The following is a 15711-nucleotide window of genomic DNA, read 5'->3' on the forward strand; positions in this document are numbered from 1 at the left end:
TTTAAAAGTAATGTTTGTTCATCCAAATTGACAATAATAAACTTAAGTTTTGTGGTTCTATTTACAGTGGCTTGGGAGTTTTGATCAACGACTAAAGGAAAGCATTGATTATGCTATTTGCTTGAACAGTGTTGGATCATGGAATAATGAACTTTGGCTTCATGTTTCCAAGCCTCCAGAGAATGTTTACATAAAACAAATTTTTGATGTAGGTTTTGAGTGTCCTGCATCAATTATTCCTTGCAAATTTCTTTGTTTTTTCTTTTGCATCCCACTAGCAGGCTGACTTGTTTCTAAGCTGATTGGCACTTATCTTCTAATGCAGGGCATTTCTGATGTTGCAGAGGAGTTAGGAATTACTGTAGGTGTTAAGCACAAAAAGATAAATATTTCGAATTCACGTGTAAGTTTGTACATTTTCCATATCTACTTTTAATCTGGATAATAAATGCTGTTTTATATTGGCATCCTCACCCTTGTGTATTTCTCTTTGAAATATAAGTAGGTGCTGTAGATGAAATGGTTTAGCATTCTGGAAAGCATGTTTAATGAGTAAAGGCTAATAAGTTGTATCCTATAACCCATGCTTTTTCAAAGCGGAAGCTCAATTATATCATAAGCTAAGTTACCGATTTGGCCTCCTGGAGGCTAGATGCTGAAGCGGATACAAATGGGTGCTAGAGGTGGTTGGATGTGCTCCACCTGGATGTCACTCACAGCCTGGATGTGGACAGATGCCTCTTTCAGGCATCCGGATGCATCCAGGGGCCAGTGAGTGGCATCTGGATAGCACCCACAGGGCACCCGAGAGTATCCACAGGCTTCCTCACCCATGAAAGAAAGACATACTTTTTTTGAATAATTTTTTAACATGTGGCATGGTTCTATTTGGCTTAAGTCATGAGTAAAATGAGTGAAATAATTAAACAAATTTAATAAAAGATAAGAATGATACAATAGATTTGAACAACAATGAGACATTGACGCCTCAGAGAAACTCTTTGTGGGTGAAAACTTCAACCAAATAATACTGTATTCTGGGTGCTTAAAAATGGCTGACAAAACTGATTTCACAGCTCCTTTTGAATTGCAATAGGTTTCTTTGGAAGGGTTTATTTTGGGCTGCTGTCTAGTTGACCTTATATGGAAATGCATTTTGCAAACTTTTTCAAGTTTGAGAGCATTTTAAGTTGCCATTTCTGTGACAAATAGTGAAACCTTGGGGGTTGTCATGAAGCGTGAAGTGTATCTCACATTAAAACTAAGACCAATTGCCTGAATGTTGATTCAATCACCACAGGTGAATCTGATCTAGTTGTTAGCTTCAGCCCTTTCTCCATAGGTGTGGATGCAAGTTGCAATCTTGCATCCGAAACTTGTCCAGCAGGCTGCGAGCATGGTTAGACTAAGATAATAAGACACTATCTTCAGTCTGCCTAACATGAACACCTAAATAATAGTGTAGGAGTCCATTGTTATCATGTGAAAGGATTGACACATTCCTTTTGATCTTATCGATCAGAAGTGCCTAACTACCAGTGATAATCGGGTCATCAACATAGATAACAAGAATATTCCCACCAGTGTTTTTGACATATACATTAGAATCAGGTAGACTCCTGAAAACCATTATTGGCAAATTTCATGTCAATTTTGATTTACTGAGCCTGAGGCTATAGAGTTCTTCTACTAGTTTGTACACTTGATGTTGTTTCCTTACAACCTTGAAACCAAGAGGTTGCATCATGTAGACTTCTTGCGTAACTCACCATTGAGGAAGGCACTCTTAACCATCTGATGGATTCTCCAACCAAATTGAGTTGTAAGGCAAGGATGAGCCATATGGTACTCATTTTGGTTGTAGATCTAAATTCTCCTCGTAGTCAATACCTTGTTTGTGCGACAACCCTCTAGCTACATGACAATCTTTTTACTTGTCAAGGGTTATGTCAGATTTTGTTCTTAACTTTGTGGTCCCATTTGCAGCTAGCGGACTTCTTCCCTAGAGGAAGATCATAAAGAACCCAAGTGTTATTCTATTGAAGACTATGCACAACTTCCATAGTTTTTTCCTACTCAAGAATCCTTTTAGCTTTAGTATACATTTAGAGCTCAATAATACTATTAATGTTTTCCATGAGAGCAAAGGTGATTGTATTTTGCTGCTTGCTGTTTCTGGAAGATCTACTACTGATGAGCTCATCCGGAATCCAACTTGGAGCACCTAGTGTGTGGAATCCAAACATATGCTAAAGAGTCAAAGACTTTCAGATGACTGATCAGCTAGTGGTCGAGGTTTTCTCAGGAGTGTTCCTTTAACAACTTGAGTGGAGACCAATTAAAGATACAGATTGTAGTGAATATTGCATCTGTTGAGGAGTATAAGGTTTTTTTCATTTGTGTTTGATGCCATTTGTATCACTTTTGGAGAAAGCTAGAACTACAACTACAAGGACTATGGACAACCTACTCTTTTTTAAGTAAGGCATATAACTTTTGAAATACAGTTAATACATCAAATTTTTGTCTAAGAATATACACCCACATTTTATAATTGAATCCATCAACAAAAGCAAGAAATACCTGGAGCAATAACAAAGAGGTATTCATTGGACCATATACATCAATCGAACTATCAATACCCTTGACACTCGCTGCGAGTCACCATCCTTGAATAGTTTCTTGTGCTGCTTCCTAGCCTGACAAGCTCCAAAAACTTGGTGATCCTGAGTCTGAATCTCAGGTAAGCCAAGGCGTAGATCCTTCCAAACATACTAAGCAACTTAGTGAAATTTTTCTGATGCCAGAGACTGCTGATGGAAAATGTTTTAGCTGCGAAGGCATGCTCAAGAGAATCACTCATATCCTCTAGTCTGTACAAACCATGATTCTTGATGACAACAACCACAGTAGTGTGAGCTGCATGATCACGAATTGAAGACTTTTGTGAGCTGAATACCCCATCAAGGTGAGGGGAATGCCACATAATTTGGCTCAGCGAGAAAAGATTTAGTTCCATGCTAGGAACATAGTATACATTGAGGAATATGCGATTCCTCCCACCATATTGTGTCTACACATTGCCCTTGCCGATAACTATAAAATACCCTTCTTCTCCAAAAATCACTAAATCCGTGAAAGGTGAGACCTTTCTTGCTTCTACTATTTAAAAGCAATCCAATTTTGACAGTCCTTTATCAAATGACTAAATTTGTTGCAATAGTTACACTAAACATCCTTCTTTGAGCTACCCTGAGACTAGTTGGAGTCTTTTTGACAAGTTGATTGAGATTTTGACAAGTTGATTGAGATTTTCCTTTATCCTTGTAAAAGGATTTGGCTGGGAAGACTTGGTTTAAAGAGGTTGAAGTGGCATTGCTACCGAAGTGTTGTTTCCAATGGTCTTATTATAAAAGTCTGGTGGACAAGTCTAAATACTTTTAAGTCAACAGTCATTGCAGTAATGTTGAGTGTTTCAATGAAGTGGTCATAGGATTTAGGTAGTCTTTTGAGGATTATTACTACCACATCCTCTTCCTCCATTCGTTGACCAATAGCCTCTACCTGACTTTGAATGTCCTTAATCTTTGTTAGTAAGGACATCCACTCATCCATCATGATAGAAAATAGCTGATTCTCTTGGAAGATCACACAACTATTATCTAATGTCTCATGGAGATTCTCTAAAATAGTCCAATTTTTTTGCACTTGTCTTGCTTAGCACTTGTGGCTTCTCGATCATCAAGAAGTGAAATTTTGATAAGCATGATTGCTTATCAGTTGTGCTTGTTAAGCTTCTATTGAGGAGTCTCTTTATCCAAAACAAGCTCATCAAGATAAAGATATTTAAAGATAGTTATCATTTGTTGTTGCCATGCATTGTAATTTTTGCCATTGAATTGCTGTCAGCCTTACAACATTATGTTGGTCAAAGATTCTAATGTGCACATTTTTTGAGACACCAAAAATGAGAGATTTCAAAGAGGCAAAAATTTGTTTGCAAAATACAAGGTATGTATGCTAATGCACAAACTGTTAGACTATTGTAATGTTTCTTTAATGACCATCTTAGTTTGTCTTCAGTTTATTAGGTATTATGTATTTTTGTCTTTAGCTCATTAATAGAAACACCATCTTTGTAAATCTATATAAGTGGCTTTCATCTCCTCTATTTGCTAACAACATCGATTTACCATAACTTTTTTTTTCCTAAAAAGAAATCATAATTTTTTCAAAAAAATTAACTCTGCTTGGCTCAGGATATGTAACTTAGTGCAAAGCTGAGATCCACTCTAGTGGCAACAAGATATATCAACCTACCCACTAGTTGTTTGAAAGTAGATTCATTTTCAACAGGAGAACCATATTTGGATGATATTTTACCAAACCTTATAGGTGGAAATGCAGGTTTGCAATCTTGCATTCTAAATTTGTCTAGTAGAGCCCATGCATATACTTAGATTGGGAGATGAAGATGCTATGTGATTGTTGCCAAACCTTGACTAGGCAGTAATGAAGAAGTCCATGGTCGGTGATGTCAAAAGATTGGCAGAGATTATGTTTGATTTCTTGAACCAACAATTTGGAACTACTTGCTATAACCAACTCATCAACATATACGACTTGAATGATGATTATGAGTAAAGACTCCTTTGGAAATCGTGATCTGTGAGGTGCTTATCATTGCACCATGCCCAAGGAGCCTATTTGAGGCCATAGAGCACTCTTACCAGTTTGATTATTTGATGTTTTTGATTGTCAACCTTGAATCTAAGAGGTTTTGTCATGTACACTTCTTTTTGCAAGTCACCATTTAGGAACCCACTCTCAACGCCCATTTGATGGACCTTCCAAACATATTGAGTAGCCATGGCAAGGACTAATTTGATGGTGCTCATGTTTGCAATGGGTACAAAGGTCACTTCATTATCAATCCCTTCTCGTTGAGAAAAGCCTTTGGCAACAAGACGAGCCTTGTACTTATCTAAAGTGCCATCAACTTTGTATTTGACTTTGTAGACCCATTTGCATCCAATGGATTTCTTTCTTGAAGGATGATTAGATAAAAGTCAAGTGTTATTTTTCAATAGGCTATGATGCTCAGTTTTTATAGCTTCTTCCCACTTAGGTAATCCTCTTGTCTCTGTGTATGTTTTTAGGTTTATACACACACTGAATGTTGGCCATGAGAGCAAAATTGTCTGAGTTAGACAATTTGCTCTTTTTTTGAGTAGTTCTACCCTTGGTGAGCACATCATCATGAAGATCGCCAATCATCTTAGTCCACCACTTACACCAGAGAGTAGAAGTGCTAATGGCCAAAGCAGATTGTGTAGGGAGATCATCATCATGAAGCATGAGTTAGATGAATTGTCAGCAAAAACAAATGGCTGAATCTCTAGGGGAGCTTGAAGGAATTGAAGGAGAGCTAGAAATAGAAACAACTGGAGCCTTCTCAATTGAAGCCCTCCTGTTACGTAGGCATAATTGGCGATCGATATCCAAGTCTCCATCATGGAGAGACTGATCCTTTCAATTCATAATTGGTGGAGAGAGCTGAAATGACCCTATTCCTCATCAAAGACTACATCACGACTGAAATCATAAGCTAAAAGTAAAAAAAATACTTGGACTCACTAACAAAGGGAGTAGCCCTAGGTACACAAACATCAACATAGACTAGTTGTAATACCTTTGAGGCTCTCCAGGAGTCACCATTTGAAAAATAGTGCAATGTTTCCCAACTTGACATGCTCCATAAGCTCCAAGATTCTTGGTTTGAATTGCCTAGAGTTTGATAAGATCTTCTTGAGCAAGTTGAGAAAGATAGTGCGCATTCAAGTGCCCATACTATTGATGCCAAAGGGTACTTAGGAGCGATAGGCTACCATAGAAAGCTCCTAAGAATTCCCAAAGTCAACAAGTCTGGAAAGACCATGATCTTCAACACTAACAACAGTTGTGGATTGAGTTTCCCACTCAATGATACTTCACTGATGTGAGTGAAGGTCATGTCAAGTAGAGGAGAATATTGATGAATATTGAGTTCCATGAATGAAGCATAGTACACATCAAGGAAATTAGTTCCATTCCTTTGGGATGAATCTAGATATTACCTTTTTTGGTAGTGGTGAACTCTTCTTTGTTGTGAAAAATAGCTAAGCTTGAGAGTGGCTAAAAATTTGTGAATCAATAATGTAGATGAGTGAAGTGGCGAGAGGCACCTAAATCAATATACTAGGTAGAGAATTTGACATTATTTGCAAGTCATTTAGCAATTATTCACCTAGCTCAAGGTGCTCCATAGCATGCACTTGAGGTTGTGAACTGGATTGCTTGGCTTGGGCAGTTAAGCGATTTCAACACTCCATCTTGATATGACCAAACTCATGGTAGTAGTTGCATTGAACAATTTTTTTCTTTGAGTGTTTTGATGATGAAGCATAAGGATTTTGCTAAGAAGACTAAGAGAATTGATAGTTGCTTGTGGATTTAGCTGAAAAGGCTTGAGTGTTAGATGATGAGTCTGTACCACTGTTGAATTGTTGATTCTAGTGATCTTGTTGTAGAAGCATGATACCAAGATCAAAGAATGGAATATCAAAATGAGTGTAAGCAATGTTGAAAGTTTCAACTAAGTGCTCATAAGAAGACAAGATACTCTTTAGGGTGATCACCACCATGTCTTCTTCCATTTTGCATACAATGTTTTCAAATCGATCACAAATATCCTTGATTTTATTGAGGTGCTCTTGTAGGGATACTTGATCATGCATCATGATTGAGAAGTGTGTGTTCTTTAGAAAGAATGCATGGTTTTTGTTCAAGGTTTCATGGAAACCTTTCAAATGTCTCCAAATTTCTTTAGCTGTTTGATTGGAACGAACTTACAGGAGTTGATCATTAGCGGCGTACAGCTTCTCGAGTCTTGTTATCAAATTTATCTTGCTTTGTGCCAACTTCCTTAGGATTATTAGTCGTTCCTAACATAATAGTGTCAAGACACATGTAGAAAATCATCACCATCCATTCCTTCTAGGTATTGTAGTTCTTACCATCGAATTTCTTATTGCTCTCCAATAGAATGCTGGTAAGAAATGCCATTGCATGTTTTTTTTGAAGCACAAGAAATGAGAAGACTAGATGGCTGAATGCATAGAATTGGAATGTGCTAATTAAAGGTAAGTACAAATACATACTTTAACACAAAAATAGTGGCACAAAAATTGAGACGCCAAAAAAATTATGAAGGCGAACCAATTGGGCTCTCCAAAAACCCATCAACAATTTGCAAAATATTATGAAATTTGTCTTGACACATAATTCAAGGTACAATTCATGAAGGACTCCAAAATATTTGAAATGAACCTAGTTGAGGTTTTCAAAATCCCATCATATATCTACAACTTGATTTAGAATCCAACAAGAATTTTTAAAGTTTTTAAAAAACCCCTAGTCGATTTTACTTAAAGTTGCAAAACAAATGGTCAAAAAATGGCATGATGAAACCGTAGATGATACATGCCTTCGCTTTGTGCACATGTGACCAAAATAATGGTGGATAGGTGTAGGACCCTGTTTATGTAAAAAAGAGCTGTCGCGAGCAAAGGAACCCAAAACATTTTTTGTAAAAATCACTAGACTGTTTGGTTGTTGGAATACAATTTAGGAGTGAGAATCTGAAACCCTTGATTTGGGATTCTAGAACTTGAAATCTAAATTACGGTTTTCGGATTTACGTTGGGACTGTTTGGTTCAAATTAAGAATTCTGAGTTACTGTGCTTTCCTTACTACATTTTGTGACTAGAGAGCAAGCTGGTATAGAAAAATTATACGATGAACGGTTTGAGCATGATCGACATGCCCTCTTCTATGCTTTTCTTCTACAGTTTTCAACATTTCCGCAAAATAAATGCGGCCAAGAGGAGCCCTAAAATGGATGTGAGAGAAGGAAGTAAAATAGCAAGCAAATAAAACTCTTAAAAACCCTCGCCTACATTAAATGTCATAATTCTATCTGTTTTATGCCTATTGTTGTCTCCATTTTTGTTCTTCTCTCCGGTCGTTTTGCAAATTCGACGATGAGACTAAACTGTGAATGGAAGACAGCAACAGTGTTACTCCATTTTACATGATTCTGAGTGATTTGAAGAGATTGATAAACCTAAAGCGCCTGCATCTTTGACAGTAAAGAAGATTCATTGATTTCTGATGGGGTAATGGGAAACGTGCACAAGATGTAGTGTCTCTGGTTAAGAACGACAAAGCTGGAGCGACTTCTGGATGACATGACGACCATGATAGAGTTGTCATTCCTAACAAATCTCCAAATCAGAGTCTACAAATTGGTAGACCAGAATCAACAAAAGTGAAGGCTTTGTAGGAGCAATTCATCAGACACGCACGTCGGTAATCATCATTTACAAAAAAATTGGGATTTGAAATAGGAATCCCATATAACCAGTATTTTGGAGGAATACAAAATTCTTGTTTGGAGGGTCAAATGGGGATACCAAATCCACATTTGCTCGAATTCCAATTTTTGTTTTGCAACCCAAACAATGGATTTTTTTTTTAAGAATTCCAAATTCTAAGTCCTGCTCAAATCCACGATCGAAATGGGCCTTAAAGGATCGTCAAACCAAACAGAGGTCACAAGCGATAAAGGTTTCCCCCCAAAAATCTCGTCATTGCAGAAAAGCTCGTCGCTTGGGTTGTAGAAATAATCACAGACAAAGAAAGTGGCAAGAAAATAAAACATGTTTACCCAACACTAAAAACAATGGTGTCCTCAAAATTGATGCGGATGAAAACTCAGTCTTCATTGTGTTTATAGAAAAACAAAAATGGTTGAAAAACTTCTAGATCGAGCTTGTGAATAAACATCCAGGCTTGCAGAAAATCAATGATTAAAGCAAAAAGAACAAACATGAAACCCTAGATTGAATAGAAGCACCCACTAGTTGTAGACCAGGAATAAAGCTACTGAAATGTTTTGAAAATTTTCTGAAAATGAATAATTTCCAAACGAAATCATATGACTTTGCTCTGATACTAGTGCTAGATGACCACAAGACAATAGTTAGACGATTAGCGTTAACGAAGGGTGTTACAATATTCTAATACAATCCCTTAACGGAATTGTTCTCTGTTGGTCCCAAATTCCTCAGAATATTCTACTGCTGATCTGCAAAATGTTAATGACCAAGAAGCCATGATGTTGGGTAAAAAAGGTATAACTCCTTGTAGCTAGAGACACACCAAGACGAAATTGAAACCATGATTTTGAGGGAAATTGCGAAACCCTTTTTGCAGATGAGCACTTTGTCCCAAAATAGAGTGCAAAAGGCCATGACTTTTTTGAAGGAGAAAATAAGGAAAATATATGCGTGACTTTTGAGATTGAAAATCGATCAAAACTAGACAACGGAATTCGGGACACAAATCAGCATACAAAGTACCATTTATGAGAAAAACCGGTAAAACCAAACAAATATTTTTTGAGGAAAAAATTAAAAACCCATCAGAGAAACCTTCATGCGACAAAACACAAGACTTCACATAGTAAAACAACACATGCAAGAAATTGCAACTCACAAAAAACACATTTTAAGTACATGCAACCGTTGAAAATCATAGACTTTTGCTCAAACTAAGAAATCATGCTATAAAAACCCTTGAATAGACTTGTGGTTTTCAGCGAAAATCTTTAAGTCAAACCACAAAATTTTCATAAAATACCAGTAGCAATTTTAATTTAAAAAAATTGAAAAACAAGTTTTTGGAAAAGTATCCAAAACAAGGGACTCGAATTTTTCTTCAAAAAGTTGCCAAATTTTATGAAATTCCATAGTCTTGCTCTGATACCATGTTTTGATAAATTGATGTTGTTACTAAACAAAGGAGATGAAAGCTCCTTATATAGATTTACAAAGACAATGTTTCTGTTATGAAACTATCATGAACTAAAAGACAAAAATAGGAACTAGCTAATAAACTGAAGACAAAGGAAGATCACTCTTAAAGAAACATTATAATATTATAATACAAATAAAGGTAGATTCAAGTACAAACTGCAAGAAGTATGAAGTTTGTCTGACACAAAGTTCAATCTATGGATTTTAGCAAACCCAATTTTTTTCGACAGAATCCCAAAAATCTTTGCAAAACACCATCCAAGAATCTAAAGGTTAAAACTTTTTTAGACCTAAAAATTAGAGTATTTGGTTTCGAAAACACATAAAAAATCGGGAAAACCAGGAGCTGTTGCCAAAAACAAGAGGAATGCAGGTTTTGAATAGAGATGGTTATTTCGGGACAGATAAAAACCCACATGGAAAATATAAAACACAAGCCACACAAAAGTGTTCAAAAAACACAAACTCTGGCTTGGAAAAATGACAGTTGTGAATGAACAAATGTGAATGTAGAGCGGCAAATCTACAGAAGAACTTGTGTGGTTCATAATTCCATCAAATGTGTGCAAAAATGGAGTCGGAAAACTCAGACACGGAAAACCTTTCGATAGGATTCAAAATCCTTGAAGGAAAATTACAATTTATTTTCAAAACTTAAAAAAAATTTCAGTCAAAATTTCTAAAACAAATGTTTCTATAATGAAATATTCATAAAATAGAATCTATCTAATATTTACAGCTACACTAAGTTACAATATTGACAATTAATATATAAATAATAAATTATTCTAATACTTTTGAGTAGCTATGAACTATTATGTAATCAATTGATATATTGAAGCAGTTATTTTTTTAAAGAGGGGTAAACATTTTTGACCCAGTGCCATGACCTTGTGGTCACCTGAAGACATTCAACAATAAGACTCCAATGCGTTTTAAACTTTAAAGCTTGGTGGCAAGAACAAAACCTCCACATTTAAAGTATAAAACTTTTGCAATAGTAGCATATTGGTTGTTGTAAAAAATTGGGAATCTCACCTCAAGACATTCAACAATAAGACTCCAACGGGTTTTAAACTTTAAAGCTTGTTGTCAAGAACAAAAGCTCCACATTTAAACTATGAAACTATTGCAATGGAAGCATATTGAAGTGGTTATTGATTCTTCTTAAAGGAACTTTAGGTTCTTTAAAAAATATAATTGCCTTTCCTTTTTTGAAGATCACTGCTCTATAGCTTTTACTTTACCAATTTGTGTGTTAATGCTGCTTGGAAATGGTTCAGGTGGCATGGGAGCATGAACAGTTCTCAAGACACAGAGTTACAGCTGTCACTCTTTCAGAACTTTCCTCACCTCCAGAACTTTTGGAGCACACAGGAGGCTTATGTGATGGAAGGTAGGAGTAAATATATATAATTAGTAATATGAAATTTTCTATTCAGTAGACAGAGTCGGTCATTTTTTAGTTCTTAACAATTTCCATTGCATTTTGCCTTCTCCAAATGTAGATTATCTTATTTTTGCTAATTCTAATAGGGAGAATGTGAAAGATGATGCTGTTATTAAGAGCATCAAGTTGGTCGCTGAAAGTCTTGCTGTAAGCTTTCTAACAAATGCTTGTAAATATTGTTATCTTTGCTTTGATATACATGCGTTCTAATTATTTGCTGGTACTAAAAAGCTAAATGGAATCAGTATTCATGTCCTTTACATTTATTATCCATGATTAGCACCAAATAAAGACCACTTTGAAGCTTTTAAAATAATGGAATTAATCATTGATGTGCTTTTGTGTTACTTTAATATTTTTTAGTACTTTTGCATTGCCGAAAAGTTTATATGTACATCAATTCTCATCTCAATTTTCTTCTTCTAATTATATATTTCTTAATGTAAAGGATATCATTAAGTACTTATGGCAGAAGAAAAGCATTGTCAGTTGTCAAAAAGTCATCTGCAGAAGATGTAGTGAAGTAGAACATAAATTTTGCTTTGCATGAACATTTGACAAGAAATTTTTGAAAAAGCAATGAAACTTGGGGACTCATGCCCCACCCCCACTCCCTTCTCACATCCCCTCCCCCCAAAAAAAATAAAATAAAAAAGAAGCCTCGAAGTACCCCCACCTCTACCATTCCACAACCATGCCACTGCTTTGACTGGTACTTAAATATGAGTTTTGAATGTTACTGTTGGGTATGTAGTATTTACTTTGTTACCGTGTATAATGTTAAATGTTTTTTTGTTCATGTTACAATTTTTCTATGTACAAGTATTTCAATTTGGAATGTTATACTAAAACATCATTTCAAGTTTTAGATGTATGGTATACAACACCCCCTGCTGCCCTACGCTAGCCATTCCCCTGCCATCTCAAAATTGAGGCCCTTTGTCCCCTGTCCTAGAAACTTGTCCTGGTGTCCCTGCGTACCCCAGTGCCAATATAGAGATATAGAGAGCAAATAAAATAGAGTTTAACCCACGAATTGTAGAAAATAGATTGTTGTCACTTTTATTCATATTATTTATTACATAGGCAAATATTCAGTGTAAGTCAAAGTAACTAAGATTAATTTATCAAACTGTGATCTAGCTACTGTAAGTAATGAAGGTGAAAGCCATTTTGAAGTGACCCAAGACTCTTATTGCAATTGGGGCAAGGAGTTTTGTAGAAAGTGAATCAAACCATACTGCATAATTGCAATGCTGTATATTCCATAATGACAATTGTTAAGTCCTTTATATGATGTAGAATTCCACAAAAGGCATTTGTATAGTTGGAGTAAAAGGTTAGCAAGCCACTGGTTTAGGCAATACCCAGCTTGCAACTACTATTTTAAGTGGAGACAAATGTTAATAATAAAATTATATAATAAATAATAAATTAAAAATCATATAAAATTGAATATAATAATATATATTAAAAATTAAATATATACATTATAAACTTTTGCATAACTTTTCATATATAATTAATTGTTAATAATAATTTAAATTTCAAAACTGCATAATATTAATTATAAACTATAGGGGTTCGCTCCTTCCCTATTAAAGTGCCATCTACAATAATGCATTATAGTTATAATTTTAAGATTAGTTAATAATATTAATTATATGCTTGTTCACATCACTACCATGGGATGGAGCATGTAGAGAGCTTGGGTCATATTGAAGCCACGATTAAGAGGAGATTCATCTGCTTCTTCGTCACTTTCGAACATGCCTTTCATGATTTAGGATGATTGGGCCCCTTCCAAATTCAGTTGATGATTGTCATTCCTACTTTCTCTTCTGACTATTGAGAATTTTCCAGATTTCAGAAAGAAAACTAAGAGATAAAATAATAGTTTCCAGATTGTTTCCATATTGACTTTGATTCCGTCCTAGAAATCTCTCTATTTTGAGTTTTTGGGTAATTTCTTGAGTTATTCTAGGGTTTTTGGGTTTTTTTCAATGATTTTTTTATACATTTTTGTCTTTTTTTGGGGGATTAGAACATGATTTTAATGCGAGCCCAAAAAATCATTGGAAAATGGGGTCAATGATTTTTTCACAAACTATGATTTTTTCCCCAAAAAAAATCTTTTGGCTCCTTGATTTGTAATTAATTGGATATAATTCCTTTTTTTGCAGATTATTGTGACTAGTTAGGACCAAGTTTGGGAAGGATGGAAAGAATGAATTGGGGGTCCCAATTTCTCAATACTACAATTATTTCAATTGCAATCTGAGTGATTGGAGTTTGGTAAAAATATTTTGGGTGCTATTAAAGATTGTAGGTTTGAAAACAATAAATTTATTTTCCAAAAAGATAATCTCTCCAAGTATTTTGCTTTCCAAAACTCTCCAACTGGGACCGTATCTGATTTGGTGCAATGCAAGATTCAGTGTGAAGAATGGGATAAGGGGAAGTGAACATTCATAAAGTTTCATATGCCTCATCAAACCTACCATACCATTTTCTCTCTTTTGTAGTTGCTATGTATTGGTTTGAGTTTTGTAGCCATGGTGTCAATACATGATATTTAATACATGATGATTGAGTTTCGTAGCAATTTGGGTTCAATACATGATGTTTTACTCAAAAAATACAAAAAGATAGGAGAAAATACAATATAGCTCTCACATTTCAAGAAAATAACCCTTCATTTCATTTTTCACTTATTGCATATTTCAAGAAATTAAGACAAAAATAAAGCTTTATTTCTGATCTAAATAATGGATGCTTGGTAAGAACTATGGAAAAATGGATTGAATGACTACATACTGCTCAAAATCAGGTTTTGTGATGATCATTGTTTGCAAAATTCTGATTTCATGTGTCCAAGGTATATTTGATTTCTTAAAATTTCTCTAAAAGGGGCCTTAGGGCACAAAGAAGGGCCTTTACTGGGCCCTTGGTCAACAATAGGATTGTGGTTGGGTTTAGGGGTTTTGGTGTTTGAGGATAACCCTTGGTCACCAAGTTGACCGTGACTTAGCACTAGGGTCTAGAAGATTGGCTTTGTAAAGCAAAGCGTTTGTTTTCTGTACACATGGGTGATGTTGGTCGGTTATGACTGTAGTTTTTATGGAAGTGCCACTGATGTGGTGATTGTGGACATATTTGAAATTGCTGTTGAGGTTGCTGTTTGACATGGTTGAAGGGTGGCATGCTTTGAGGAGATGTTGCTTTATTTGAAAAACAACAAGAACAGAACTGTTGTTTAAACTTAAAATCACAGTTGAAAACAACTCACCACCAAAGAAATTCTTACTGCTACAAATCCTAAAATTTGTTGGGAAAGCTGAAGACGGCTTATATAAAGCGTACTGTGGCATACGGATTTGTATGGCTGTATGGGTTTTCTTTGCAATAGGTTTGGACAAAAGCACTTTTCTTTGAATTTCGATTTATACAATCTCGCAATTGATCTTATGGCTTTTGGGTGTTTCTAGTGCAATAGTGATGTTTGATTTGCTGCAAGATGCACCATTGCATGTTCAAGGCTGAACCTCTCCAAAAAGGGACAGGGAATTATGTATATGGAACTCTAATACCACGATGGAGTTGATGATCAAATTTCTGTAGCGCTCCAAGGATCATTTGCAATTAAAACACTCAATTACACGAGAAAAGCAACTGATTTTCTATGGAGCTTGAAATTTCAGTTGGTACAAAATGATTAAGAATATACAGTGAAACCCTGATTATAAGCACAATGATGAAACCACAGGATAGGATAAGATCATATCATAATATGTATCTTAATCTTATGACTTGGGACCACAAAACATATGACCAAGGTAAGCTAAGTATTCCATTCATTCTCATGAGAGACAGGTTCAACTAGTACTCATGAAATATGGGTAGACATGTTTGACACAAAAAACTACATAGTTGAATCCTGATAGCAATATCAAGATTTGACTTGCTGTGGAAAATATCTCCTACTTATCAGTCAATTTAAAGTCAAGCTTCCAGTGACAACCTTCGGAAAACCCAAAAAATGATAGCTGGAAAGAAGCCCTTGACTGTTGCATGCTTTAGAGAACCTCAAAAAGGAAAGCATGATTGAACAACAGAGATCCAACTCACATATAAACAATAACAATACCTAACCAACCTCTTATACTTGACTTGCTTATGTGATAGAAGGCACGAGTTAGATTGGAAAAATTGAAATGTGTTTAATTGTGGGGGAAGGGTGGACCAAGGACCTTGATTTTGGGACAATGGGGTATAATGGTTGGAAAGAGGTTGAGGGGCAACTCAATTTTATAATATCATCACCATGTTTTCTACAGCACCAG

General features: G+C 35.5%; 1 protein-coding gene across 1 annotated transcript in view; it reads left to right on the forward strand.

Annotated features, from left to right (window-relative positions):
• Positions 1-15711, forward strand: part of LOC149531335 (M28 Zn-peptidase nicastrin) — an 83855-nt gene that overhangs the window by 35955 nt on the left and 32189 nt on the right. The window contains exons 7-10 of the mRNA XM_089811539.1: positions 68-208; positions 326-403; positions 11202-11314; positions 11455-11515. Of these exons, the coding sequence (XP_089667665.1) occupies positions 68-208; positions 326-403; positions 11202-11314; positions 11455-11515 (393 nt within the window). The remainder of the gene's footprint in view (positions 1-67; positions 209-325; positions 404-11201; positions 11315-11454; positions 11516-15711) is intronic.

The sequence above is a fragment of the Cupressus sempervirens genome, chromosome 11, assembly GCF_028749045.1.
Source record: "Cupressus sempervirens isolate cs-2001-9-10 chromosome 11, ASM2874904v1, whole genome shotgun sequence".
In the NCBI taxonomy this organism is placed as follows: Eukaryota; Viridiplantae; Streptophyta; class Pinopsida; order Cupressales; family Cupressaceae; genus Cupressus; species Cupressus sempervirens.